This window comes from Conger conger, chromosome 5 (genome assembly GCF_963514075.1).
Source record: "Conger conger chromosome 5, fConCon1.1, whole genome shotgun sequence".
Taxonomy (NCBI): Eukaryota; Metazoa; Chordata; class Actinopteri; order Anguilliformes; family Congridae; genus Conger; species Conger conger.
Genome location: NC_083764.1, coordinates 43,665,029 through 43,692,830, shown reverse-complemented (window position 1 = coordinate 43,692,830; position 27,802 = coordinate 43,665,029). Strand labels below are relative to the sequence as shown.

The window sequence follows — 27,802 nt, the reverse complement described above, 5'->3', positions numbered from 1 at the left end:
CACACTCTCTCACTCACACTCACACTCTCTCACTCACTCACACTCACTCACACTCACACACACACACACACATACACACACTCTCGCTCTCACACACACACTCACACTCACTCACACTCACACACACACATACACACACTCTCGCTCTCACACACACACTCACACTCTCTCACACTCACACTCACACTCTCTCACACTCACACTCACACTCTCTCACACTCACACTCTCTCACTCACACTCACACTCTCTCACTCACACTCACACTCTCTCACTCACTCACACTCACACTCACTCACACTCACACACATACACACACTCTCGCTCTCACACACACACACACACTCACACTCACTCACACTCACACTCTCACACTCACACTCTCTCACACTCTCACACTCACACTCTCACACTCACACTCTCTCACACTCACACTCACACTCTCTCACACTCACACTCTCTCACACTCACACTCACACTCTCTCACACTCACACTCACACTCTCACACTCTCACACTCTCTCACACTCACTCACTCACTCACTCTCTCACACACACACTCGCACACTCACTCACTCACTCACTCTCTCTCTCACACACACACACACTCACACACAGAGTGTGACCGGTGTTCCGGGCCCCACAGAGGCGGCAGCAGCAGGAGCTGATGAGAGCCATCCAGCAGCAGCAGCAGCAGCAGCAGCAGCAGCAGACCCAGGCCCAGGCCCAGTCTCGCCTCCCCGGCTGGGGCAGCGGCGCCCGCCAGCCCCCCGCCACGCCCAAGTCCCTGCTGGAGATCCAGCGGGAGGAGGCCCAGCAGATGAAGCAGAGGAAGGAGGCTCCGCCGTCAGGCTGTCCCCAGCCCAGCCGCACCGTAAGCCCTGCACGCCCAACGGCACCCGCGTAGAACGCAAAAAAGAAATAAATCGTTTTAATAATGAAATAAAAATAAAATAAATAACTTTTTGCCATATAATTCCAACTCAACATAATTGAATGTATGTCGTTTGTAATTTTATTATGACATTTGACAGAAGTTGGAAGAAACACGTGCGTTCGCATCACAGTATCATCATGTGATGAAATAAGCTGAAAATAATGATTTTGCTGTTAGAGAACCCTGGGAGAGATTTCAGTTTTGATTTACTCATGGTGAGGAAGCTAGCTGGAGCGTGACAGCTTTGCATTCAAATGAGCCACTTTTGCTTTGCATGTCGCACTGCTACCAGCAATGGCCCAGACTTGAACCACAACAAAATAGTCTATGTATATTTTATTCTCTGACATGATATTTACACAACACGTCAGACACTGAAATATTATTGGCTCTAATAAACAGGAGTAATTATTTTGTTGTGGCTGATGTCTGGGTCATCAGTCATCGCTGTTGCAATCTTAAAAAAACAAAAAAATCTTTTTCCCCTCAACTACTGATGTATAAAATAAATCTTTGTTTATTACACTTGCCTTATTACATTTTGCTGACCTCTGTGTATAACGGTCACTCGTTGTACTGGGTTGTCTGCTTGGTGATAAAAATGCGTCAAAGCTGGTAGACTGTCCCTCGGGGGTGAGCAGAGCTGACCTGTCGGTTTGTTGTTGCCGTGGTAACAGAGCAGCAGCAGTCACTCCGTGTGGGGGTCGGTGAGCAGCGGCAGCCCGCAGTGGGGCTCGGACGCCGGGAACATCTGGAGCAGCCCGGCCGACGCCAGCAACGCCAACCTGGGCTTCTGGGACGAGGCAGTGAAGGAGGCGGCGACCACCCCTCTGCAGAAAAACACCGCCAAGAAGAACAAGAGCAACGCCAACGCTAGGTACAGAGCTCAGTCCTCACTTCACTGGCATGGGGCACAAGAGGGCGGGGACGATTCGCTGGCTAACCTTGGGCTGTGTGTCTGTGTCTGTGTCTGTGTCTGTGTGTAGCCACTCCTCGAGCAGCCGGGCCAATAAGAAGGTGGAGGAGGAAGTGAAGCTGCTGAAGCTGTTCCAGGGGCTGAATCAGGCTCAGGACGGGTTCACACAGTGGTGTGAGCAGACCCTGCATACGCTCAACACCGCGAACAACCTGGATGGTGAGTCACACGTGTGCGCACTCTCTCACACACACACACACACACACACACACACACACACACACACACACACACTCCCTCACACTCACACATGCACGCAACACGGCTAACAACTTGGATGGTGAGTCACACGTGCGCACTCTCTCTCACACACACACACACACACACACACACACACACACACACACACACACGCAATACTGCCAACTACCTGGATGGTGATTCACACATGTGCACGCACACACACCCACACGCACACGCAACACTGCCAACAACCTGGATGGTGAGTCACACATGTGCACGCACACACACCCACACGCACACGCAACACCGCCAACAACCTGGATGCTGAGACTCACTCACCAACCTGGATGGTGACTCACATATACATACACACACAAACACACGTGTGCACACACAAGCTCAGCATTGCCAACAACCAGAATGGTGAGAGATGCTTGCACGCACACGCACAGGCACTGGGACTAGTAAACCAGGAATCCTCTTTAGCGTTGCCCTCCGTAAGACAGACATTTGTTGTCACAAAACGAGCTTGGTCTGAACCCCTCTCCTCTGCCCCGGCAGTGCCCACGTTCACGTCGTTTCTGAAAGAGGTGGAGTCGCCGTACGAGGTGCATGACTATGTCAGAGCCTACCTCGGAGACACGCCCGAATCCAAGGAATTCGCCAAGGACTTTCTGGAGCGCCGTGCCAATCAGAACGCCAACCACCAGAAAGCACAGGCACAGCCACAGCCACAGGCACAGCCACAACCGCTAACGCAGCCCGCGCGGCAAACGCCCCAGCAGAAACCGCAGCAGCAGCAGCAGCAGCAGCAGCCGGTGAGGGGAAACAAGACTGGGAGGATAGGTGGACAGCTCACAATTGACCTAAAGAGGAAAAAACCTTATGTAAAGTAGAAGATTATTCCATGGGACATAATGGATTTCTAAATGCATTATTTAAGTACCGATGCTCAATTTGTTTAAAAAATAAATTAAACTAAAATAAAGGTAGGGGTACTTTCATCACCTGAGGTGTTTCTGAAAACACCTGCATGTGCACACGTGATGATCGAGCAAGGTGATTACTTTTGTATGTAAATGCATCTGACGATATATTATAAGTGTATGACTATGTGTGCGTGCCACAAAATATTTACTGGTGTCGGTTCTTTGTAGCCATTTTATACGCGGTTACGGAATCGTGTGGGAGTGCTTGCCCCTTTGACCTGTCATTTGTCTCGGTTTTATTTCAGGATTCGGTGTGGGGCGGGAACCAGCCAGGCAATCAGTCAATTTTCCAGTCCAATCACAGCAGCCTGCAGCAGGCCCGCTTTGAGACGGTCACATCAGGGAAGAAGAAGAAGAAGCAGAAGATGGTACGAGCTGACCCCAGCCTGCTAGGTGAGGACCGCGGCTCGGTGGAGGAACTCCTATGACGGGGGTGTGAAACTCCAGTCCCGGAGGGCCGCAGTGTCTGCTGGTTCTTGGTGTGTTTCGGCACGAGATACATTTCTAAGTCCTTCGTTGGCGAAAGAGTCCACACACCTTGTTCGAGGCTTTAATTGGCTGCTGACTGAAAGGAAACCACAAATACCTGCAGACACTGCTGCCCTCCAGGACTGGAATTTGACACCCAGGTCTTATGGTTACCAGAGCGACTCCGATTTATAGCCACTCGACCATTATAAATCACCATGAGAAGCCAACCCCCCCCCCCCCCCACCCCCGCAACCCCAAAGAAAGATGAATATCCTCGAGTCCCTTCAATGAATAAAAAATAAAATAAAATAATATTCCAACTGATTTTCACAGCGTATTGTTTGGCCAGTAGTGGGTGGTTTTCCCTCAGATGGGTCCTAGTGCCCCAGTGCAGTTACACGGTGCCTTTAGCCATGCGGTCTTTCTGATGAGAGATTAAAATCTGCAAACTTCATTTCTCAACCTGACAACCTTATCAAACCCCTGACAAAGTAGCGCCCTTGTGGTGCGCAGTATGTATAATTTCATCATTACTGCTTGTTGTTGTGAGGGGTTTTTCTTCTGGTTTCGCTTGAGATATGACAACTATGTGATCTCTGTGTTCATATGACTGAATGTGTACTCTTTGCCTGCAGGTTTTTCTGTTAACGCCTCATCAGAAAGGTTGAACATGGGGGAGATCGAGACGGTGGAGGACTTTTGAGGCGGTGGGACGGGACTGGTGTCAACCCCGCCCGAATATCTGTGCTCCCAGACAGCTGCCACGTCGTCCTATCACCTGTTGTTTTTTTGTTTTTTTTGGATCTTTTTATGTTTTTATTCCTCCCCACTTTTATTTTATTTTTTAAGTTCATTGTCTGGAGGGGGATGCAACCGCTCCACCCCCAGTCAAAAGGGCCTACCACAACCGCCGTGTTTTCGGTGAAGTGACAATAGGAACCAGTCGGAGGCAAACTTGACTGAAGCTGTGGTGAGGATGGACAACTGCTGGCTTCAGCTCCCGGGGGTCGTTAAACGCGGTTCTCCTGGAAGGTCAAAACCTACTCCCCCGTCTCAAAGGGACGTTAACAGGCAGGGCCAGGGTTTCAACACACGGTGGGGAGGGGTAGTGGAGTCGACTTCCCTTTTTTTGGGAGTAGCAGAGTGCGGTGTGATCAGTTTGGACATGGGGTGGAAGAGTCTAGAAGAAGGAAGAACGCCCCCCCCCCCCCCCCCCCCCCCCCTTTTGCTATATTTATTAAACGTTTTTGAGCTGCCATTTTTTTTTTTTTTTTTTTTTTTTTTCCTCATTCATTTTCTGCCAGTTGTTCGTGGGAGACGATTTGCAAACTGATCAAAAATGTCCTGTTTTAAGGACATATGCAACAGTTCCAATAGTTATCCATTTTCTTGTAAAATACTAGCCTGTTTAAAAGAATAAACTTTCAATTCTGCAACTGTATTATAGAGTATGGAAATGAGGTGTCATACTTTTTTATTTGGAGGAAGCGGACCTCTTGAATGGGTTTACAAAAGTTATCTGACTTTGTATAAAAAAAAAAAAGAGTATATACTCCCATTTTATGCATGGGTGTGTGCAATTGTACCAATTTTTTATGTGCTGCATATTTTCAAAAATGGAATTTAAAACAAACAGAAAAGGTCTTTTTTTGGGGAACGTGGGATTTTCCACAGCTCATTTGCACCCTGTGCTATGGAACAGACTTGAATGGCACACACAAACATCACAAAGCAGTAGAAGGGGCTTTTCGGTTCGGTATATAAACCCTGACCTTTTTCTAATCGAGCCACTGTTTAACTTTTTCTATAGGAAATAAAACGATTGGAAATATTCAGAGTACCTCTTGTTACTGTGTTATTTCCAGGCATTACGGCCTTAGTCAGCATAGTCTATGTAAATGACAGCCCTGCGTGAGGTATATGAAAATATTTTAAGTGCTTATTGGGCACTTTCCATCTGAAGCCAGCGCACATGCTGATGTGCGAACTGCCGGACCGAGAGTGGAATGGCCCTGCCTCCATTTTCTTTTCTTTTTTACCTCATCAGACCTAATGTGCGAATGTTCAACTAGAAAATGTGTTGTATTATAATGAAACCTCTATACTCCCCTTGGCTGCACCCTCTTCATGCACAGTCGCAGTCATACACCGGTACACACAGGATTTCTTTCTCTTGCTCTGTCCTTTCAGCAGCGAGGCCTTCATTTGCTCGGTTGCCTTCACACTGCTTTGAGAGTTAATGCCCGCTTGTATAAAGGGCTGCTGTTTAAGAGGTCGCCCTCCTGTCGACGGAGCTTCGGAGCCCTGGTGTCAAGAGTCCGCTGAGGTGACCCCTCCACTGCGGAAAAGGACCGCACCTCGAGGACACCGGGGATTTAAAAGCTCAGGGTAAAGGTGTCATCAAGATCTCACCTAGGTCCATTTCAATTCTCATCGACCATTTGCCATTTTACCGTTTTATGCGAAACGGTAAAACGTCAGATGGCATGCGATTTTTGAGGAGAGGGGAAAAACATTGCTTGGTAAGCACAACACAGCTCTTGGTACTTGAGACTCCAGTTATCTATTGTAGGTACCAATTAGTTCAAAAGATCATCTGGCTGATTGCAGACTGGACACGGTACTTCCCTGAACTGTACCTTTCCAGAGAAATGGTTAGCAGAGACAAAATACTCGGCTTGAAGGAGGATCTACAGAATTGTGTGAATGCCGTATTGGTGTTCTATAACATTACTGGTTCTTTGCAATAATTGTATCCATAGGAAATGTGTGAATCCAGGGTGATGTATACAGCATGAGTAGCTGCCCTTGTTTCAGAGAAGCCAATGTGAATTGAATGCGCCATTTCGTTTTTCGAAAGTTTGTAATGTAGGAGTGTTTGATCACACATTCAGGTGTTACAAACCTGAGGGCCGCTAAATGAACACTAATGGGAATTTGGTGGTGAAGAGAACGCCTGATAGCATTTTTCTTTCATCGTGCATGTCCTGTGAAGTCGGTCACTGCAGGTACTGACAAAGTTGATATTGTACCGTCAGTTCCCCTCCCCGTCTCTCTCATTCAGCTACTCTCTATCCCTCCCTCCTCCCTCCCTCTCACTCTTTCTACCCCCTCCCTCTCCACTTCTCTCCTTCCAGGACGGTCTACACAGACGTGTGCGCCGAAAGCAGAGGAGATTCCCTCCAGGTTCCAGACAGTCGCCATGGCTCCCAGCAGTATCCTCGCCCTCTTCATCCTGGCCCTCCTGAGTCTGCACTGGGACCCCGTTCTGTCAGGTAGGGCAGCTATCCGTGCATGTGTGAGGAGGGATATTAGTGGATGTGCAGTCCTGGTCTTCCCAAGCACTAATTACTAACCTCCCAATTTTTCCTGTAGTTTTCCATAGCTTTCCTAGAAAATGTGTGGGAAAATTATCTCTAGTTTTACAGTGTAAAAGTAATCATCATGGCTGGGAAATGCCGTGAAGGAAAATAGACTTTTCTAGATAAATTTTTATCGAGGGTTTTTGCGCTGCTTGCAGGATTAGGATTTTTTTTTTTATAGTTCGTTTTTGGAATCCTTAGGCTTTTGGTCCTCCTTGTTCTTTGTGTGTTGTCAGAATTTCGAAATGCGCTTCGTACTTTTGCTCTACCGGTAGCCAGTTGTACTAGAAGTACCTTCAGGTTCCAGCGGTTTTTAGGCGGCTGCTGCTGCTGCTGCTGCTGCTGCTGTGGCTGGATTTTGATTCTTATCACTGCACTGCATTTAGTTGTGTTCATGTGCGTTTGAAGTGTTTGAAGTGTGAAGGCAGTCTCTGGGCTCTTGAAGTGTGGGCCATGCAGTCACAATTAAAGACTAGAAACTGTAATAACTCTGATTCTCTCCATGTGAACTGACTGTACTATGGTACGGAATGATGATAGTGTTCTGTAAACGGATACTGCCTTTCTTGGAAGTAATTTAGTTGTGTATATGATTGTTTCTCTCAATTGTTTGAGTAATTTCTAAGGCACATATCACCTGTCACTGCCTCGAGATGCAACCTTTATCAATCTCTTTATTGGTTAAAAATAATTAATTGTTTTTTGTCTTTGTATTCATGAGTATTTGTCTTATTGCTATTACTATTGGCATTGATCATTAACAGTTGAGTGTAATCTAATAGATTATAGGAAAGGACAGGTATTTTCAAAAATGTTTCTGTTTTCTTGGGGCCAGTTGCACAGACAGAGATTAAGCCTAGTCATGGACGGAATTCTATTTTGAATAGAGAATCTCCATATAAAACTGAATTTGAACTCAGTCTGTGAAACCAATCCATTATTTATGTTTGAAGAAAAGGCAATAACTTAACAAATATGGATGAATGACTCCAGCTAATTTCTTGTTTTGTCCCTTTACTATTGTCCTACATAAACCTGTATACAGATTCCCTGAGCCTCAGGTTGCATACTCACAAAACTAGCTCAAAGTTTCCTGACATAACTGTGATGTGAGCAATGGAACAGAGAGGTTTAGTGAATGCTGTCCACCAGGCAGACAGACTGCTGTTCATGCTCTTCTTCTTCTGTGGTAACTAAAACCCCCAAACTGGAGATACCAACAATGAAATGGTAGTTCATTCTGATTTTATTAATAAAATACTTGACGGTGCTTCAGCTGGACTTGAAGCAAGCTGGTGGGAAGAGGCACCACCAATCTCCTGCCTGAGAGGGAAACTGTCCAAATATTTACAGTGGCCAATTCGTGTCAAACTACTGGGGCAACAAGAGCCAACAGTATGTGCCGGAATGAATGTGCAGAACTGCCCGGTTAAGATTTTCCTCAGCAACATGCCAAAATCTACTCTCTTTGTTCCAGACAATGATATATCTGTTCACTTGTTTATTTTGGTGTGTATGTGAGTTTTTACGTATATGCACAAATATGATGCGTGTGGATACATGCATATCCCACTCTGAGAGAACAGCTTGTATGTTTGCTCTTTGCGTAGACCTTTGGCTAAAGCGGAGGTGGGGCACACCAATGTGTCAGGGAAGGGGCAGACAGGGATTTTGCCAGTGACATAGTAGTGACAACAGGCCTGCCCCCCCCCGGGCCTGGTCCCCCCACCACCCCTGGAATGGTGTATCCTGCACAGCCTGTAGGGTGAGCTGAGGACATAGGACACCTCTTTGGTTGGTGTCACTCTGGTGATGGAGTGGCTTTTGACATTTTGGGTCTTGCCCACTTGAGTTCTGAGTCATCCCCCAGGAGTTTGTGAAATCCTAGCCAATGAGACACTAACAACGTCATTTGTCCATTCATCCATCCATCTATCCAAATAGGGCCTTTCTAGGGCCCTCGTCGTTATGAGGAAAAGCAGATTAGTGTTCTGGGTCATTGTACCAATTTTAAAGCAATGTAATACTGCAGTAGTTATTACTGTGCCTCTCTGTTCTTGTATTTTGGTTCCCAGTTCTGTTCTTAGGGCTTCTCTATACATGGTCAGATCTTTGGTGTTCAGACACTGCATAGGTTTAGGGTATTTTTCTTTTTTTTTTCTTTTTTTCCAATATTTGTTTAGTTACTCATTTCACATTTTTTCTTTCATCTTATGAATCAACATAAGCAATTCTATATCTCTGGTATATGGTGGAATAATTGTAAGTATGATTACCACCTGCAGAAGATGATACAGGTTAATGCAACACCGGTGTACCATCACAGGAATATTTGGTATTGGCTCATTTTCAATACCCAATATCTTTTCTCCATTACCCATACAGCCTTTGAGGCCATTTTACTGTATGGGTGGCAGAAAAGTACAGAAATTGTGTTGGAATTAAAGAAGAAAGTGAATACAAATATGTATGACCATGCTTGGATGCAAGCAAGAAGATCGCAGTTGGGAGGGGAACAAAATGAGCCGTTACTCGGAAATAGACCGCAAAAAACAGAAAACGTTGGTAGCTACACAAACAAGAACACTTTTTCGAGCGAGCCTGCCGCAGGAACACTCTCTCCACAGATTCTCATCCTTTCATAAGCCAGCGCGACGGAGCACGCCGCCCCCTCTGGCACAAGTGCCCTTTTGTGCCCCTCCTGTGAAGGCCGCATTGATGGGGTGGCTGGCCAGGGCTGGGGGGGGAGGCCTCGGGCAACATACCTGCAGCCTCTTCCAACACAGGAAGCCTGCAGAGCAGAGAGTAAACATGTTATTAATAAAAATACTCCACTGGTCCGTGAGTCAGACCGGCTGCAAACATTGGGCCAGGCTCGGTTTTAAGCAGGCTTCGGCGGGATGCGACGAACGGTAAACTGCTCTCGTCGCCTGGTGTCGGAGGCTGTCCTCGGGTAGCTTCCCACAGGTGGCCTAATATTTATCAAACGCAATAAGTTATTAACTTTCCTTCCTTGCCTCTTTTTCCAGATGACTAAATGTGTGGTCCTCTACAAACATAACAAATAAAACCGTATCAATATTTTGTATAATGTAGTATATAGAGTAGAATATATCAATATAGCTGATTGTGTATGGGTATATGATTTGTGCATATTTGTGAAACTATGACCGTAGTAATGGTGATGGGATTTGGGTAGAGGAGATTCATTGGTCGTCTGTTGTCGGTGTGAGGAATCTTGTGGCCCCTCTGCTCCAGGAGAGGGCTGTGAAGGTTACCGGTGGTCTGCCCGGAACGGTTCTCTACAAAGGCATCTTTCACCAACCGCCCCTGCGCTGCTGCGGGATGGGAAGTTTGAGAGGCTTTGCGCTGCATCATCAAAGTACTTGACTAATGCTCGTACAAGACTCACACTGCAAATAAAGGTGGCCTTAATGTGCCAAATCACTACTCGCTACTCTCTGCCAATTGGCGCACTACAGACTATACTGATTTCTTCACATCAAACCACCAAAAGGCCCTGATTACTTGAAAGCCCCTCCCCCTTCCGTGAGGTTTGGGTAATTGAGGGAGTTTCCAAGCCACCACTGATGCCTCAAGAGGGTTCTGAATTTGTTACTGAATTCAAAACCCATTCATTCCAGTCCCCTCTTTTTCCAGGGTTTATGCTTTTGGTTTTATGTATTTCAGTTTGTGTTTCTACATTCTATGGTAGAACCAGAGTGTTGAACCATTGATCTGTCCATTTCAGCATTATATGGTGTGCAGCCCTTACTAAACTGTAAACAACCAAATTATTCAGTAAATTGATCCATTGATGCTTGTCAATAGAAACCGTGGCAGATCCAGTACCCACTCCACACAGGGACAGCCAGGACACGTCATCGGGGGGAGGAGCATATGATATCACCACCAAGGACCCCTTCCATGACCTCACAGACAACGCCTTCACCGTAGAGTACGAGGACATTACCCGTTTCCAGCCTTTGGATGAGGACAACGGTAAGGGCATGGCTGCTTTTATGCATTACATTACATTAATGGCATTTGGCAGATGCTCTTATGGTAAATGGTTGGCATTTATATAGCGCCTTTATCCAAAGCGCTGTACAATTGATGCTTCTCATTCACCCATTCATACACACACTCACACACACCAACGGCGATTGGCTGCCATGCAAGGCGCTGACCAGCTCGTCAGGAGCATTTGGGGGTTGGGTGTCTTGCTCAGGGACACTTCGACACAGCACGGGCGGGGTATCGAACCGGCAACCCTCCGACTGCCAAAAGACCACTTTTACGGCCTGAGCCATGTCGCCCCATGTCTTATCCAGAGCGACGTACAGTTGATTATACTAAGCAGGAGACAATCCTCCCCTAGAGCAATGCAGGGTTAAGGACCTTGAGCAAGATCTTATGGTGGCTTTTGCAGATTGCAGATTGCTTATTGTGGCTACACCAGGGATCATGCCAGTCATGTACCTTAACCACCATGCTACAGGTAATCTATGCTTGTTATGAAGGCACACTCATCAGTAGTTTCTCTACTCAATAACTCACAAAAATATATACATAACCCCCCTCCCTTGCCAATGTTGAATTGGTCAGTTTAATAAAATAGAGGTATTTCCACTATTTGGATGGTTATATTTTGTATGATAATTCTGCAGAAGAAATGCCACACTGCTCTTCCACTAGAAAGTCCACGTATTTGAGGGATGCTGAAATAATATTTCATACATCATTGATTGGGTTGAAATCTTACGACTTGAGAAGGCTGTGACATGGGTAGGTGTTCTGCTCCTCAAACCCTTTGCTGATTATTTATGCTCCGTGGACAGGGGAATGAAAGATGCCCCAATCTGCTGGCAACAAGTGCATTTACACAATGGCCCATTCTATTAAGCATCAACATCGACCTTGTGTTATATGTGTGAGTGATCCTAACAATGCGTGGAAAATGTGCCACACTGTTGCCGGACCTCCGGTTGGCTTCACTGTTAGAACACCGTGGTTGCTCCATTTTATCGTTCACACAACCTGTATTTTTGGCTAACTCTTAAAATGTATTTATCCCAGAGATCGGTATTTTGTGACCGTTTCATACAACCTGCATGCAGTTATTTAGCATTCTCACTGTGCTCTAATGTCTGCAGAAGTGCTGGGTCCAGGTGCCATCACCGCCATCGTCATCGCCGTGTTCCTGGGAGCATCTGTGCTTCTCGCGCTCATCGTCATTATGCTCAGGAAGTTCTCCAGTGCCTAAGAGTCCCTCCCCCATCACTGCCCCAAGAACTCCAACCCATCAGCCCTCGGCCTTCCACTCACACACACACACACACACACACACACACACGCACACACACACACACACACACACGCTGCACACAAGCTCACACAGATCACTTGGGAAAGAACATGAACAAGACCTCACTTGGCCCTCCTGATTGCATGACCATTTAGACTTGAGCCAGTTGGAGGAGGAGGAGGAGGAGGAGGAGGAGTCATTGGATTGGGTCATCGGGTCAGGACCACACCTGGCTGGCCGACAGGAGTGTCCGTCAATTCTGAGACTTGTGACGTCCGCTGGCGATGTTGGAATGAGTGGGAGAAGTCTTCATGAGCATGCTCTCTTAACCCCACAATGTCCTGCCACGACCAATCAGGCCCATGGTTCACAAGGGAGCCATTCGGGAGCAGGGTCAAATTTAGTTGCATTCAGTGTTAAGCCTGTTAACTCATTGCAACTTGCAGCTAAAGTTAACATGTCATCACATGTGTCTCAAGTTGGATATTTTGAATGCCAGCCTTGTTTATTTTTGTATTGGGGAAAGCTAAAGCAGCTGAGCGTGCGTGTCTTCTTGTGCATGTATATCGATGGGTGAATGGGTTTATGTGTCTGAGATGGTGGGATCCTTGCTAGCCTTAGCCTTTTGTACTTTCCTTTCATGAATTATGCCAGTGTATTAGGTTTGATTTTGGATTAAATGTGAAACATGAGCACATTTACCTTCATTTACCTGCTAACCATGCAAATATTCAGATCTTTAGAAATTTACTAATAAGTGAGAGAGCCTGAGATATTTTAGTTGTTTAGCCGTTGAGTATTGCACTTGAGGTAAGATTTGGGTAAGTCTTTAGTACACAATCATGTCTCTGTTATATCTTAATATTACATAAGATCAATGTTTGTGCTCTCTTTCAGTAATTAATGTGTTCATACCAATCACCTCTTAGTAATCCAAGAAGAGACATTCTAAAATATTTTGAACAAATTATTAATATTAATATGCATATAGGTAAATTGAAGTTTTCTTGGAGGAAATTGTAGGTCAACGCAAAATTATTTGGCAGAATGTTTAAGTAAGTATTAAGACATTAAATAAGTATTAAGACACAAAAAAAGTGTTTAGAAATGCTTGGTTTGGAATCGATCTTCAGTAGTTCTGTGCCTGGGTGATATTTTGTATCAAGTATTTTACTACATGTTATAACAAGCTTAGTGATGTTTGATCATTATGACTGTTAATAATTTAGAAAAACTAAAGTATAAATAAAAGTGTACAGGTTTTTCTTTAGTGAAGTAGAAATTCTAATATGTTCTAACATTTAGTGATACATAGAAGGTCTTTTAATACACGTGATATAATAATTAATATTGATAAGTTTTCAATTAATGTAACATGCGGTATGACAGTACTGTTTTTTGGTTAAACTTTCATAATTATTTTAAGAACTTAAATGCAAGTTAGCTCTTATAAGGTTAACAGGAAAATGCCCTTCATATCTTGTCTTTTTATGTGCAGTATGTTTAGTCAAATTTCATGAGTTTAAGTTTAAGTATCTGTGTGTATTTGTATGTGAGTGCATGCCTGTGTAGGTGGGCATGTGTGTGTTTGCCTCTGATATATACGTATCTGAACTTCCTGTGAGCTGGTCACTCACAACAGTTTCACAACAGAGTACAGTTTTGCTGTACTCTAGCTACATTATTTTAAAAGCCTTGTGAATTGAGTCATGTTATATATTTTTTTCCATTAGCAATAAATAACTTTTCAACAAAATAAAGAACAGTGAGAAACTGAGCCAAATGTTATTTCCCACTGAGAGCAATTTGATAATGTGCATGTTTAGCCACCAAAAGGAACTCTTAATCAGCATTAGCATTCTGGAATGTTCAGACTTAATGTTCTCAGAGTGTGATTGACTGGTCCCTGCAGAAAAGTATCAACAGAGATTCTGAATCGTATCCAGAATTGTTATGCCCCACACAAGTTAAAGGGGCCAGTATGTGTCCTGATTGTCCTTCTGTGTTTTCATTCTGGTTCCATGTAGCGTCCAGACTATGGCATGAATAGCTTATGCCCTGTTCATCCATAGATTCCTAATAAACTGCACAAATTCTTTCCCCAAGCCATATTAAAAGCTGTGATTTTCTCTACCAGATAAACAAGGAACCTGCAGTAGAGCTGGAAAACTGCCTTTGTGTGAATCATCATGTTTTTTCACTTATGTGTAACAAGTATTCTATATTTAATTTGAAGCAGATTTATGAGGTACTTATTTTGATGTGCATTGTAGGTCATCCACATGACTGAAAAATACAGCAGAAAAATGTAAAGAAGTTCTGTAAACTGTAGCGTACTTGGAAGAGTGAGACTGCAAAACCACAATGGTGCTCACCCTCCCCCGTCTTCATACCATTATATAGTGATTACACTACAGTAGCCTATGCAGTACTGTATTCTATACACCATATAGTTGTGGACTATTCACTCCAGTGCAGGTGGTACTTGGTTTCAAAGAAATAAGATTACATCTTATTTCAACATCTTATTTCATGAAGCTATCCCAGACAGTGATCTGTCTGTGGATGCCCTATATGCACTTGAATATAGCAATTCTAAAGCAGTGCCAGCAGAGCTAAAAGTAATCAGTAAATAAAAAAACCACACCTGCATAGAAAGGATGTGGTTCAGTCTGACAGATTGGCTGTTTTGCGACACAGTGCTTGATGAGAGTTTCCTTAGTCCTAGTTCTTTCAAGTCCAACCCTGGAACCTTTCATATTTTGCACCATTTCTCATTGGCCTATCTGCATTAAATTTGATTTTTTTGTTGCTGTTGTGTTAAATTTCCACCGCAATTTCATCCACTTTAAACTACACTAAACACCCATCACACATTGTAAGTCCTGCAATAACACAAACTACCATTTATTTGTATTAAAACTACGAGGGAAACAACACTCAATTAAAGTCTCAATTTCAGATAAATCATGTAAATACATATAAATATATTGCAGTATATTATATAAATATATTTATGCAAGTGCATAAATAGAAATGTAAACATTTAGTGCCAAAACCACATAATGTGACTGACGAATTGGTACATGCAGTAAAAGGTTCCATACAATTAATTGGATTCGTAAAATACAAACATAATATACACCGTTCAATTGAGATTCTGTATTTTTCCCCATGAATTATCAGCTGTATCTCTTGCTTAGCTAGATGGCGAAACAGTAACCATACTAAAAATGATGATGACCATACTCACAAATGACCATGTCATCATGTCATCATAGTTTCTGGGGAACATGACTCACTAATTAAAATAACATGAAACGAAAAACAAGGTTATTTAGCTTAATTCTCTTTTTAATACATTCCCCGAGAAAGCTATTTTCAGTAGGTATGTCAGCCATTTTGGTGTACTCTCCCCTGTACCCTGTGGTGAGACTTGATGTTGAAAACAGTGATGAATAATTAGAGGAAGCAGACTCTCATGTGATAGTTGAGTGCCCAGTACTTCCACTACCGTATTTCAACACCGGGCTCCCAGTCTGCTCATTTTTACGAAAGTTAAATTTTGAGAGAGAGAGAGAGAGAGAGAGAGAGAGAGAGAGAGAGAGAGAGAGAGAGAGAGAGAGAGAGAGAGAGAGAGAGAGAGAGAGAGAGAGAGAGAGAGAGAGAGAGAGAGAGAGAGAGAGAGAGAGAGAGAGAGAGAGAGAGAGAGAGAGAGAGAGAGAGAGAGAGAGAGAGAGAGAGAGAGAGAGAGAGAGAGAGAGAGAGAGAGAGAGAGAGAGAGAGAGAATTTCTGCTTAACATATTGCATCTAATTTGCTCACAATGAGGTATATCATGCATCCTGTCTGATAGATGACTTGTGGTAAAAAGTTCCACCAGAGAGAAGACATCAGATGGGTAGCTCCCAAACAAGGTAAGGTAGCTTGTCATTATTTGAAACTCTCATCGTAGGCTTAATTTAATTATATTTATACTATTGAAAGAAAATGCTTATTCTGTTTTGTTATTTACTGAAAGGCATTAATTATGCTACATTGGTTGGAATAAATCCTGAACTGAAGTTTTTATGACACATTAATGAGCAAAAAGCTAAATCAAAGCACAGTAAATGAGTGAACATGTTCCTGTGACATAGTTTCAGTATTGTGTGGAACCTCTATTTTCCACTGGCGTGGTATCAGCATGATTAGATTTCTCTGTGGTAATTGTGTATTACTCAGTATTCAGCATTCAGCTCAACAAGTGTGCGAAGCCCTGCTGCAGTTTCCCTCAATGCATGCCAGTCCAGAGCATTTCAGAGATGCTGTCATTCTGCAATAACATAGGATGAAATATCATGTCCTGTTTCATTTTGTACCCTGCAGAGGTTGTGCTATGTCAAAAATGTCAACAAAATATGGAAGCATCTGCATACCACCGTACATCCACCCGTCCATAGGTTCATTCTTGTTAAGCAATGAGTTCCTGTAGTATTTCTTTTGAGTATGGCCTGAGTTAAATCATTTATGTGTACTGAGAAAGGTTATGTATATATTTTCTTGCCTTGAATGTCTTGAAGTTTCTTGGGTAAGATTGGTGTTCTTTTCTGAACTTTCCCCAACTCATTCAGGATGCTTCTTCAGAAAGCCTGATAAAAAAAATAATGGAATTAGCTTACAATTATCACATTGCAATTATTTATCAATGAATATCTCTACATATCTTTCCTGACAAACAGCTGCTAGGAAGGAAAGATTGCTCACAGTGCCTTTCAATACAGTTTAAAGTAAGTATGAGAATGAATATTAAGCAGTGCTGCCAACAGAAGGACTGAAACTTGCACCTCAGTTTCTTCACACTGAAATCTTCAACCACAAATTACTGGCACGCAAGCTGTTTTCTGATATGCAGCATTTCCTTAAAAATACCCATTTTTATTTTAAGGTCTAAAATAAATCTGATGCCAGGCTTGATTTGGATAGAAGTTGTTACATTACATTACATTAATGGCATTTGGCTCTTATCCAGAGCGACGTACAGTTGATTAGACTAAGCTGGAGACAATCCTCTCCTGGAGCAGTGCAGGGTTAAGGGTCTTGCTCATGGGCCCAACGGCTGAGGCTAAACCGGGGATCGAACCACAGACCTTGCAGGTGTGTGAATGTAGATTTATTTCATAAACAAGAAACATATTGAAGGCTATAGCTGTACTGTCTCTGTCTACTGTCTATTGTCCTTTTGAAGTCAATAACAGTGCTTTCGCAAGCCTGCATCTGCGATTTTTCACGGTTGACGTGTATCAAATCCGGGATAAGCGCTACCCGACGATGACATTCTGCAATTGCGAGAAATATAATAGATATAAAATATATGTATTTACTAATATGGTTAGGGTTAGGATTATGATATTAATTGAGCATAGAGACACAAAAACAGTTTGTACACAAATTTTAAGATTCTTACTGTGTATGACCAATACAACTTAACGTAAGAGCAATAACAACAGAAACAATTGTAAAAAAAAAAATGTTTTAATTGAAAAAGAACATAATAAATATAAAATGAAACTTAATAGTCAAATGTCTTTGAAAGCTACTGTCTGTTCACATCACAGACAGAAAGTGACATCGAAAAACTTGCACAAGGAAGTGGTTATAACCATTTGCTCAGTATAAAGCATTGTGCAGACACGCAAGACGAGAGAGACAACTTCATTTTCAGACTTAATTTTCCACCAGAAAATTGCATAGGACATGAAATGCAATAATTACAAAATTAAAGTGATTTCAGTCACCTTACCAAATAAGGGCGTAATTATAAATACTGCTCTAAACAATTCATTTTTTTAGATATTTTTAAGTTCAGTTGCTCTGGTCAATGAGATACCCACGTCCTGGCTGCCTGATCTTCATAAACAGATGAAAGCAGTGCAGGAGGAGTGATCTTTCAAGGATTTCTGATTATGTGCCATGGCAGCATGACTCGAAGGTCAGTTTGTGGGGTGTGTTGTGAGCTGCGTGAAGAGGCCTACACAGGGTATGTTTCGTGTAACAATAGAAAGATGTTTAGAAAAGCAGAACTTTTTGTGAGTGCTGGCTTGTCTTTGTATTCCCCATAGAAGACCATAGCATTTTTTTATTTAACCTTTATTTTACCAGGAAATAGTCCCATTGAGATTTACATCTCTTTTACAAGGGAGTCCTGGCCAAAATGGCTTAAAATAGAACAATTAAGACAGATGTTGGATTACACACAGCAAGACACAGAAGAAGATAGACACTATACAAATAAAACAAGTAAAAACATTTAGGTAAGACAAGTGTGTACCATGTCCAACGGCCTGTGGCATAGTGGTTAAGGTAAATGACTGGGACATGCAAGGTGAATCAAAATTAACCAATGGTATTGTTTATATGCTGAGAGTGAGGGCAGACCAGCCTTCAGATACAGGGTACAGTGATGTGTGCAATAAGTAGAGTCAGTCATGAACCTTAATGCTGCATGATAGACACTGTCCAATAAGTTCAAACAGGATTTACTTGCACGCATGTAAACAACATCTCCATAATCCATCACTTACAAAAATGTTGTCATTACAAGTTGTTTTCTAGCCTGAAATGAGAAACATGCTTTGTTTCTATAAAAGGAACCCAAATAGATTTTTTTCTGTGTGAGTTTTTCTATATGACATGTGAAAGAAACTTGACAGTCCAAATGAAATCCTAAGCACTTGTATGTATTTACCTGCTCTATTAATTTATTTTGTTGGGTTACAATGTGTTGCTTTAAAGACTGAGTCCTGGTTTTAGAAAAGATCTTAGTCTTATCTGCATTCAAAACCAGTTTCAAATTACAACGCCATTAATGCAGACTCAGGTTAGGAGTTCCAGTAATGATAATCATCCTCAGATATAATCAGAATAATATGTGTTACCAGAAACCATTACCTTCGTAAAAGAAAAATGATGATATATAATTTGTGGAGAAATACACAATTCACTGCTCAGTCTAAGGTATTTACAAGCTTTCCAGTTTTTTTGGTAATTTTGAAGTAGAAGTAATTTTCATTGGTTAAAGATACAATGCTTGAGAGAACTAAATTATGTTTAGTTCATACTAAGGCACGTGCAAAATGCATATGACTCAAAATCATAATTTTATTACGTAATTTAGTAAATGCCAGGAAAGATGTGTCCATACATAGTAGGTTAGTTATTTTTTCCACTAAGGAAGGCTAACATGACCCAAAACCCTGTTCATCAATGAATACCTGATCAATTTTGATTTATTGAATTTATAAAAAATTAGGGACGGATTAGCCTCTCCAAGCCTATTACATATGCTGCCTAAACACACACACACACACACACACGCACAATCATATACATGCAATGACCCTTGCACAGACCGCTGCTGTCATTGACAAACGCACATGCACACTCATGTAAACTCTCTACGCACAAAGACATGCTTGTTCATTTCAGGCCAGCAGTGCAAATCATCTCTGCAAAGGAACTTGTATTTTATTTTTATTTTTTTATTTATGTTTCCTTAATTTCTGCTTATTTGTCCAGTTTTTTGCTTTTTCTCCAACAATCTCAGCTTGCTTTCAAGAGACCAAATTACATGTCTTGTGAGTCTCAGTGGTGCCGAACACAATTAGAAAATTTCAGTTTCTGTTTTCGAAAAGGAAGCACATTCCTTTTTCTGCTTTAGGGATTTTTAGATTTATTCATAAAAAATACTACCTGCTTTTCCATGGCACAGAGCCATCCTATGAGAACTGTTTGAATTTCTAAACATTTATTGCCAGAACTTTTTCAGTTAAAAAATTACCAACTGTATTGCTGTCAGAACCACCCACCTTTCCATTTGAGTATAATTTTGGTGATTTGTGGGATGAAAATGTGAAAGTGCCAGTTCCTCTGTTAATACAGCGGTTCCCAGTCTTGGTCCTGGGGCTATGTCTATGCTAGCTTTTGATCCAGTCAGTCTCTTGATCAGTTGAGATTACTAAAACACCATATTCCATATTTTAACACAATTTTAACACACTCTATGTCTTCGAACTCTTCCACTAACAGCTTAGTGTTCGTACCAGGTGTGCAAACCATCCCTCATTTGATATTAAGTGTACATTTTTAATAACAATTAACAGCTGCATTTTCGTCAACAGTTGCAATTTGTTGGAAAGACAACCGGCGTACACAAGATGGCCTCAAGGTAAGTAAGTTGACCCAGACCAGGGAGAGAAGTCACATGGGAAATTATTGCTAATTCAACAATCAATGTGTAAATGCATACATTAGTTCTGATGCAACAGTGCAATTTACCTGGTTGTTATCTGTTAGAGGCCATTATAATAATTCTTATAGTTCATACCTTCACATAAAAAGATACAGAGAGTCTACTGGCAAATTTTGTCCATAATGGCAAGTACATTTTGCTTCCAAGACTCATTAAAAACCTATTGGAGTTAATAGTATTGTATTTGCCACTATCCACTTTCATCACACAACTAAAGGTACTCCAGTGTAATTACTGTCTGTCAATGTTGGTTTTCAATTTAGCTTAATTATTATCTGACCTCAGCAAGAAGGAAAGATTGGCAGGCAGGAATAATGATGCTAAACAAAGTAAACTGATATCCAGTATTGTCTCTTATAGTGTCAACATGAGCGAGTGCAATCTCACAGATATGGACGACAAGATGAATACCGTGCGGTTGGTCATCTACATCCCCATCTTCATTTGTGGGGCCATCCTGAACGTCATTGCCCTAGTGGTCTTCTGTTTCCAGCTGAAGAAGTGGAATGTGTCCACCATCTACATGACCAACCTGGTGCTGATGGACCTGCTGCTTCTCTTCTCCCTGCCCTTTCGGATGTACAACTCCGAATGGGCTGCTGACAAGAGGCTCCTCTGCTCCTTCTTGGAGAGCTTATACTTTGTGAGCATTTACGGCAGCATCTACACCATCACATGCATCAGCATCGATCGCTACATAGGCATTAGCCATGCTTTGTGGTTCAAAGTGCTGCGCTCCCCGCGTAAGGCCCTGCTGGTGTGCGCCACCATCTGGGCGCTGGTGTTCGGGGCCACCGCGCCCGTCTACGGTTTCCACACCGGTGACACCGGTGACTTCCGCTGCTTCCACGGCTTCTCGGACAAGGGCTGGAACCTGGCGCTCATCGCCTGCCTCCAGGTTTTCGGCTTCCTGCTGCCGGCGGCGGTGCTGGTGGCCTGCTCCACCCTGGTGGTCCGCAAGATACACCGCTCGAACAAAAGCAGTCAGAAGAACCAGGCCTGCGTCCGGGTCATCTACAGCGGCCTGGTTGCCTTCCTGGTGCCCTTCACACCCAGCCACCTGGCCATCCTGCTGCAGTTCTTCGTGCGGCGAGGTGCCATCACGGACTGCCGGCTGCAGGCCAACATCAGCGTGTTCGTCCAGCTGGCCATGACCCTGGCCAACATCACCTGCTGCCTGGACGGCGTCTGCTACTATTTTGTCACCAAGGAAGTCCGCAACTCCAGTGGCAGTTTCAGAAGATCATTCAATCAATGGAGAAACACATCGGATATTCAGAACTCATTTGACCTGGGCACACAAGGGATCGAGAGAGCAGTTTCCAGGGGCCAGGAGAGCTCAGTGTGAGTGTGTCACCAAACACAAACACTTCAACTAGAGCCAGCGAAAAAGCACTGAATTAGTTTGGCCAAATTTAGTAAACAGCCTGAATCTTTCAGTGTTTCTGGTTAGTTACTGTGCCCTGCGTTTACAAATGTTGTGGCTGTTCCGTCTTGCAAAACAAACTGGAGGTAGTTGTGCCGTGGCAAACTTCCTTTTATCAGTTTGAGGTTGCACTTTAGGAGGGGAAGATTTAGCAGAAATCTCCTGGAAACAGGAAGGTCGATGTCCAAACTAATTGCATGGCCACTGGTACCACATCTATAGTTTACTATGCAATAAAACAAGGCAGGAATCTCTGTGTATTGGTAAATAATGCAATTTAAAATGGTTTAAATTGTTTAGCATTTACATTGTTTAAATCTTATCTTTGTAAAAAAAAGAATTATCACATGCACAAATTTCTACAGATTCTGAAGGTCAGGCTTTAAGTTTCATGAAGCATGCAAACATGGTGATCATTACTAGTTATTTATTTTACTGATACTGTGGATTGATCTAACTTCCTGGCCTTTCAGTAACCAATACCAATTACATAAATATACATTTACTGAGCACTTTGTTAGGTATTTATTAGACTTATTTTTTTACTTCTGCTGCTGTAGCCTAGCCACTTTGTGATGAGTTGTGTGTTCAGGGATGCTCTTCTGCATACCACTGTTGTAATGTGTGGTTATTTGCGTTACTGTCACCTTCCTGTCAGCTTTAACCTGTCTCGCCCTTCTCCTCTGACTTCTCTTGTTAACAATGCATTTTTGCCTGCAGAACTGCTGTGCACTGGATGTTTTTTGTTTTTCACATTCTCTGCTAACTCTAGAGTGAAGATCCCAGGAGAGTAGCAGTTTGTGAGATATTCAAATCACCCTGCCTGACACCAACAATCATTCCACGGTCCACCAACAAACAGTCACTTTGATTACATTTCTTCTCCATTCTGACGTTTGGTCTGAAGAACAGCTGAACCTCTCCACCATGTCTACATGCTGCCACATGTTTGGCTGATTACATTTTTGCATTAATATGCTGGTGTACAGGTCTACCTAATAAAGTGCTCAATAAGTCTATATTCATATCCAAAGACTGTGATTATTCCAGCAAGGAAGAAAACAGATGACAATGAAGAGATGATCACCAAAAAAAAGAAGAATAAAAAGATGGTGTTACCCCTAGCCATATTTTTGTTCCATACTGCCCCCTGGTGGCAAATGTTGTAACTGTGGGTCCATTTGTATTTGTCAGAAAATAAGTAAGCCACACAGCAGAACTGACATTCAATATCTTTTCAGCCTGGGAATGACTTGAAAGCCAGTGAGGGAGGAAGATATGGAATTTACCTGAGGAAGTCCTATTCTTTGCAAAAATCACAATAAGAACTTTATTGTCACGGTGAGACAGCACCTCAGCTTATCTCATCAATCAATCAGTTTATCAATTTATCTTTATTTTGTGTGGCCCAATTGCAAACAAGCTTCACAATGGACATTCTCCAGACTGAAAGACCAAACTAAAAACTGCAATACTATTGTACGCAGCCTTAAAAGACAGTAAAGATGAACTTATGGAGAACAGTGAGCGGCATAGAATAGGTCAGCCCAAACATAAGGGGAATGGACATCTCAGGTTCTATGATGGCCAGCTTTAAGCAATCAAGAACTGTGCTTATTAAGGTGGTAGAAATGCAAGACCTTGGTGTGTCTCGGCCTCAAGAGCCAACCGGAAAGGCATCCTTTTCGATCTGGGAAAAGTGAATAAAATGTAAATGCAAATAATTTTAATCAAATAGTTTAATGCAATGTTTTCGGCTTGTGTTTCAAAGTAGATCGTAATAAACCTCTTTTAGTCGCCCCTTTCTCGGAAATGAAGACGTAGTCTGTGGTTAACTGATAAAAATCTCATTTTCGGCAGGGACAAATACTCATCGCAGATGAAGCATGTTCACTTCTCTCTAGATTCCCATCTCATCGTGTCACAAAATGAATCAAAATCCAGAATGGGTGAATGTTACCTTAGCCACTGTGTATAGTGTGGTGTTGGCCGTGGGGTTACCATTGAATGGGCTGTACCTCTGGATTCTCACAAAACGACACGGGTTGAGGACATCAAACATCGTTTTTATGTTCAACCTCGCACTGTCCGACTTTACCATGAGCCTTTCTCTGCCTATGCGCATTTATTATTACGCAACAGTGACATGGCCATTTGGACCCGTGGCATGCACTATCACCACCATGCTGTTCCGAGTCAACATCTACACCAGCGCTGTCTTCATCACTTTCATCAGCGTGGACCGACTGCTGGCGGTGGTATTCCCTCTGCGCTCACGGGCGCTTCGTACTCCAAGGTATTCCGGAATCGTTTGTGTGGTTGCCTGGCTCCTGTTAATCTTGCTCAGCATCCCAAGGGCCATAATGCGCTTTTCGGACGTTCACGACGATGCCGACTGTTTTCAACCGCCGCAATCTAAAATATCAGTTAGCATAATTGGTCCTCTTTTACTGTTTGCACTGCTGCTTGTCAACCTCGTGTCTTCGGCGATGGTCATAAGGACTCTGCACAGACTTCAGACAGCCTCAGATGAACACCACAAGAACATCATGCTGATTTTTGCTATCAATTTACTCACGTTTGCACTATTTTTTGCGCCGATAAGTATCGTGGTTGCTATAATATCAATGGGGAAAATTACTAACTTTACTGCTCTTCGAGTGACAGCGTGTTATACAACACTCAATTGCTGTATAGATCCATTCATTTATTATTTCTCATTGAAAGCATTCGGGAAGACGGGGGAGCGTACACTGGACACTTAGAGAACGTCAGTGCAGATCCTATCAAAAGGCACGAAAAAATGGATATACGCTGTCAGGTATTGAAATACACTTAATTGTGAGAATTGTATTGCATTCATATTGTGTGCTTATGTTTTTCTGTGTGATGTTTTATTGTTGGTACTAAAAATGATTTGTAATTGTAATTTGTTACTTACTCTAATATAAACTGCATATCTTTTTCAACTTCATACTGACTTTCAATAATATTAGTCTTTTAATGTACTACCACAGTCTATCCAAGTTTTTCTGTATTATCTATTTTTTTATATTGTACTATGGCCAGCATCAAAAATGTGCCAGTCACGTTAAAATTATGCACAGGCCCATAGGACAGAGTTCAGTGACAATCTGTTCTGTGTTTCCATTCAAAAACACGCTTGCCTCACAGTGTCTCATCACTTGACTCAAGCACAATCAATGAAAACCTTTTACAAATAATATAGATATAAATAAAGGAATATCTTGATAACTAAACGTGTGTCTCAATCTCATACTCTTTTGATGATAAATACAACACAAATTTCATTATATATTACATTTCTACAAGTTGTAGTGTGTGTTTATACATGTCATACAGGGAGATACATCTAAGGATGTAATGATACGATGAAAAGTGTTCAGATTGGAGAAAACTGGTAGTTGTGTCTGTTCAAAATATTCAAGCAGAATATACAGTGCTGTGAAAAAGTATTGGCACCCCTGACTGATTTCCTCTATTTTTTGTATGGTTCACACAGAATAGTTTTAGTTATTTAGACAAAATATAATATGAGAAAAGGGGAGGCTGGGTAAACACAAAATATGTTTTTTGTCATTGCTATTTAATTTATTTTATGAACGTTTATCAAACACCAAAATCACCCCTTAAAAACTGGTTGCACAAACGTTAGCAGAAATTGAACACTTCCTATAATTTGATATTAGTCTTTTAAATTGATGTGGAGGTATTCGAGTCAACTTTTCTTTTCCTTTTCTTTTGTCTGCTTTAATACAGACAAATTCATAGGTTTGGTATGCCATGATCAAAGGAAACTCCAGAAGAGATAAGGAAACAAGTTGTTGAAATATATCCGTCTAGAAAGGGTTACAAACCAATTTTTAAGGCTCTGGGACTCCACAGTATTACCTCCAAATGGAGAAGGATTTGCAACTAATCCAGGAATTCACACATGATCCCAGAAGATCCAAAGACCTGTAGGCCTCTCTAGCTACAGTCCCCTCCAAAAGTATTGTAACAGCAAGGTCAATTCCTTTGTTTTTCTATACGATGAAGACAATCGAATTTGAGGTCAAAAGATGTTCATGAGCTGACCGATTCAAATTTCAGCTTTTATTTCCTGGGGGGTTTTTTTAAACAACTTAGATCATATCACTTTTTGTCTCCGATCACCCAATCTTTAGGTTAAAGTATTGGAACATGTGACTGACAGGTGTTTCTTGTTGCTGAGATGTGTCCTGTTAGATTTATTGATTAAACGATACATAGTTCTGAATGTCTGCTCTTGGTTTTAGCCTTAGGTTTTGCCTGTGAAGACTGCATTTGTGTTAGATAAATATAAAACACCATGAAGACCAGAGAGCTGTCTTTGAGAGAAAAGCAAGCCATTTTATCAATCAGAAAAAATTGCATAAGGGGATAGCTTGTACAACAACTTGGAATGTCTTGAAAAAGAAAGAAACTGCTGGCATACTAAGCAACAAACATCAAACAGGTTGACCAAGGGAAACAACAGCAGTTAATGACAGAAACATTGTGAGAGCTGTGAAGAAAAACCCCAAAACATTAGTTAGTGACATCACAAACAATCTCCACAGGGCAGGGGTGAAGGTATCTCAATCAATCAATCTTTGAAGAAGACTTAGAGAGCAGCAATATCGAGCCTATACCACAAGATGCAATCCATTTATCCTTAGTAAGAATCGAATGGCGAGATTACAATTTGCAAAGAAGTACAGAGATGGGCCACAAAGGTTTTATTGACTGATCAAATGTAATGTGTGTATTTCATTTTGAAATGTTAATACTTTGAAAGTTCAGTTGAGTCATTGTGAACAAGTGATTTGGCTCAGTGATCAATTGATTTTTGATTTATGTATATTGTATCCAAGCAATTGAAAAAAGTGTTTAGAATTTTGAAAAATGCATTTTGATTATCCGTTTTGAGTTTTGTGTCAACAATTTCGAAAAATTACCTCAAGGTTCTGAAATTAGTGTCAAAGTGATTGTAAAAGATCTTGTGAAATTTTGTCATTTAGGATGCACGGTGGAGGAAGTGTCATGGCTTGGGCTGGCATGGCTGCTTCTGGAGTGGGCTCACTAATCTTTATTGATGATGTAACTCATGCAGCAGGATGAATTCAGAAGTCTACAAAAACATTCTGTCTGGCAGTTTACAGTTTACAAAAGTCAAACATGGTGATAGTGTGATGCTGTATGGATGCTTTGCTGCCTTGGGCCCTGGACAGATTGTCATTAATGCAGGAACCATGAATTCTGCTCTGTCAAAGCTGACAGGAAGGCGACAGTAATGCAAGCAAACATTACAACAGTGGTATGCTGAAGAGCATCTCTGAACACACAACAGGTCAAACCTCTAAGTGGATAGGCTACAGCAGCAGAAGACTTAACAAGTCTAAAAAAGTCTAATAAATACCTAATAAAGATCTCATTGAATGTATATTTGCGTGGGACTTATCCTTTCACTTCAATCTTTCAACTGTTTTTGGTTTTTTGACCCCTGGCCAACTGACAAGTAAACAGACATGCCTTTCAGCCTGGGTGGCAGTCCCTTGATCATAAAAGGGTGAAAACCTGCACTAACTGACCAAATGCTTTCTCCCAAGAGCAGTTTCACCAAACACCAGACCGACTTTAAGCATTTCCTGAAGCATTTTGTGTTGCTTTTCTCAGCTATGCGCAGTACTTTTGAGAACAGGAAGTGTGGTGTAAGTGATAACTCCGATAACAGAGTCCTGTGTCCCTTTCACCCTCACACAGACACTGCTGCTGAACATTTATCTACCTCTCATCTCGGTATTGTGTCCAAAATAACAACAGGAAATTTGAGAAAACCACAA

At 42.1% G+C, this 27,802-nt stretch overlaps 4 protein-coding genes across 8 annotated transcripts in view; all 4 read left to right on the top strand.

Annotated features, from left to right (window-relative positions):
- Nucleotides 1-4,752, top strand: part of gigyf2 (GRB10 interacting GYF protein 2) — a 26,855-nt gene extending 22,103 nt beyond the window's left edge. For all 3 annotated transcript variants that reach the window (XM_061242296.1, XM_061242297.1, XM_061242295.1), the window contains 6 exons: nucleotides 644-871; nucleotides 1,612-1,811; nucleotides 1,921-2,069; nucleotides 2,655-2,911; nucleotides 3,328-3,475; nucleotides 4,189-4,752. In XM_061242296.1, coding sequence (XP_061098280.1) covers nucleotides 644-871; nucleotides 1,612-1,811; nucleotides 1,921-2,069; nucleotides 2,655-2,911; nucleotides 3,328-3,475; nucleotides 4,189-4,256 — 1,050 coding nt within the window. In that variant the 3' untranslated portion in view covers nucleotides 4,257-4,752. The remainder of the gene's footprint in view (nucleotides 1-643; nucleotides 872-1,611; nucleotides 1,812-1,920; nucleotides 2,070-2,654; nucleotides 2,912-3,327; nucleotides 3,476-4,188) is intronic.
- A 1,943-nt stretch (nucleotides 4,753-6,695) lies between these two features.
- LOC133129396 (protein SNORC-like) lies at nucleotides 6,696-14,328 on the top strand. 2 transcript variants are annotated; one of them, XM_061243456.1, is made up of 3 exons: nucleotides 6,696-6,828; nucleotides 10,747-10,917; nucleotides 12,072-14,328. In XM_061243456.1, exons 1-3 carry the CDS (start codon nucleotides 6,756-6,758, stop codon nucleotides 12,179-12,181), a joined length of 354 nt encoding a protein of 117 aa, XP_061099440.1. In that variant the 5' UTR covers nucleotides 6,696-6,755; the 3' UTR covers nucleotides 12,182-14,328. The 2 variants fall into 2 exon arrangements, with proteins under 2 accessions (XP_061099440.1, XP_061099441.1); XM_061243457.1 differs by lacking the exon at nucleotides 6,696-6,828 and adding an exon at nucleotides 8,582-10,297.
- Nucleotides 14,329-16,001: 1,673 nt separating this feature from the next.
- On the top strand, nucleotides 16,002-22,841 carry LOC133127923 (G-protein coupled receptor 55-like). 2 transcript variants are annotated; one of them, XM_061241052.1, is made up of 4 exons: nucleotides 16,002-16,139; nucleotides 20,382-20,428; nucleotides 20,873-21,856; nucleotides 22,711-22,841. In XM_061241052.1, the coding sequence occupies exons 2-4, from the start codon at nucleotides 20,418-20,420 to the stop codon at nucleotides 22,730-22,732; spliced, it is 1,017 nt and encodes a 338-aa protein (XP_061097036.1). In that variant the 5' UTR covers nucleotides 16,002-16,139; nucleotides 20,382-20,417; the 3' UTR covers nucleotides 22,733-22,841. The 2 variants fall into 2 exon arrangements, with proteins under 2 accessions (XP_061097036.1, XP_061097035.1); XM_061241051.1 differs by having other exon boundaries at nucleotides 22,659-22,779.
- Nucleotides 21,861-25,198, top strand: LOC133127924 (lysophosphatidic acid receptor 4-like). The gene has a single exon (XM_061241053.1). It carries the CDS (start codon nucleotides 23,867-23,869, stop codon nucleotides 24,701-24,703), a length of 837 nt encoding a protein of 278 aa, XP_061097037.1. The 5' UTR covers nucleotides 21,861-23,866; the 3' UTR covers nucleotides 24,704-25,198.
- The last annotated feature ends 2,604 nt before the right edge of the window (nucleotides 25,199-27,802 follow it).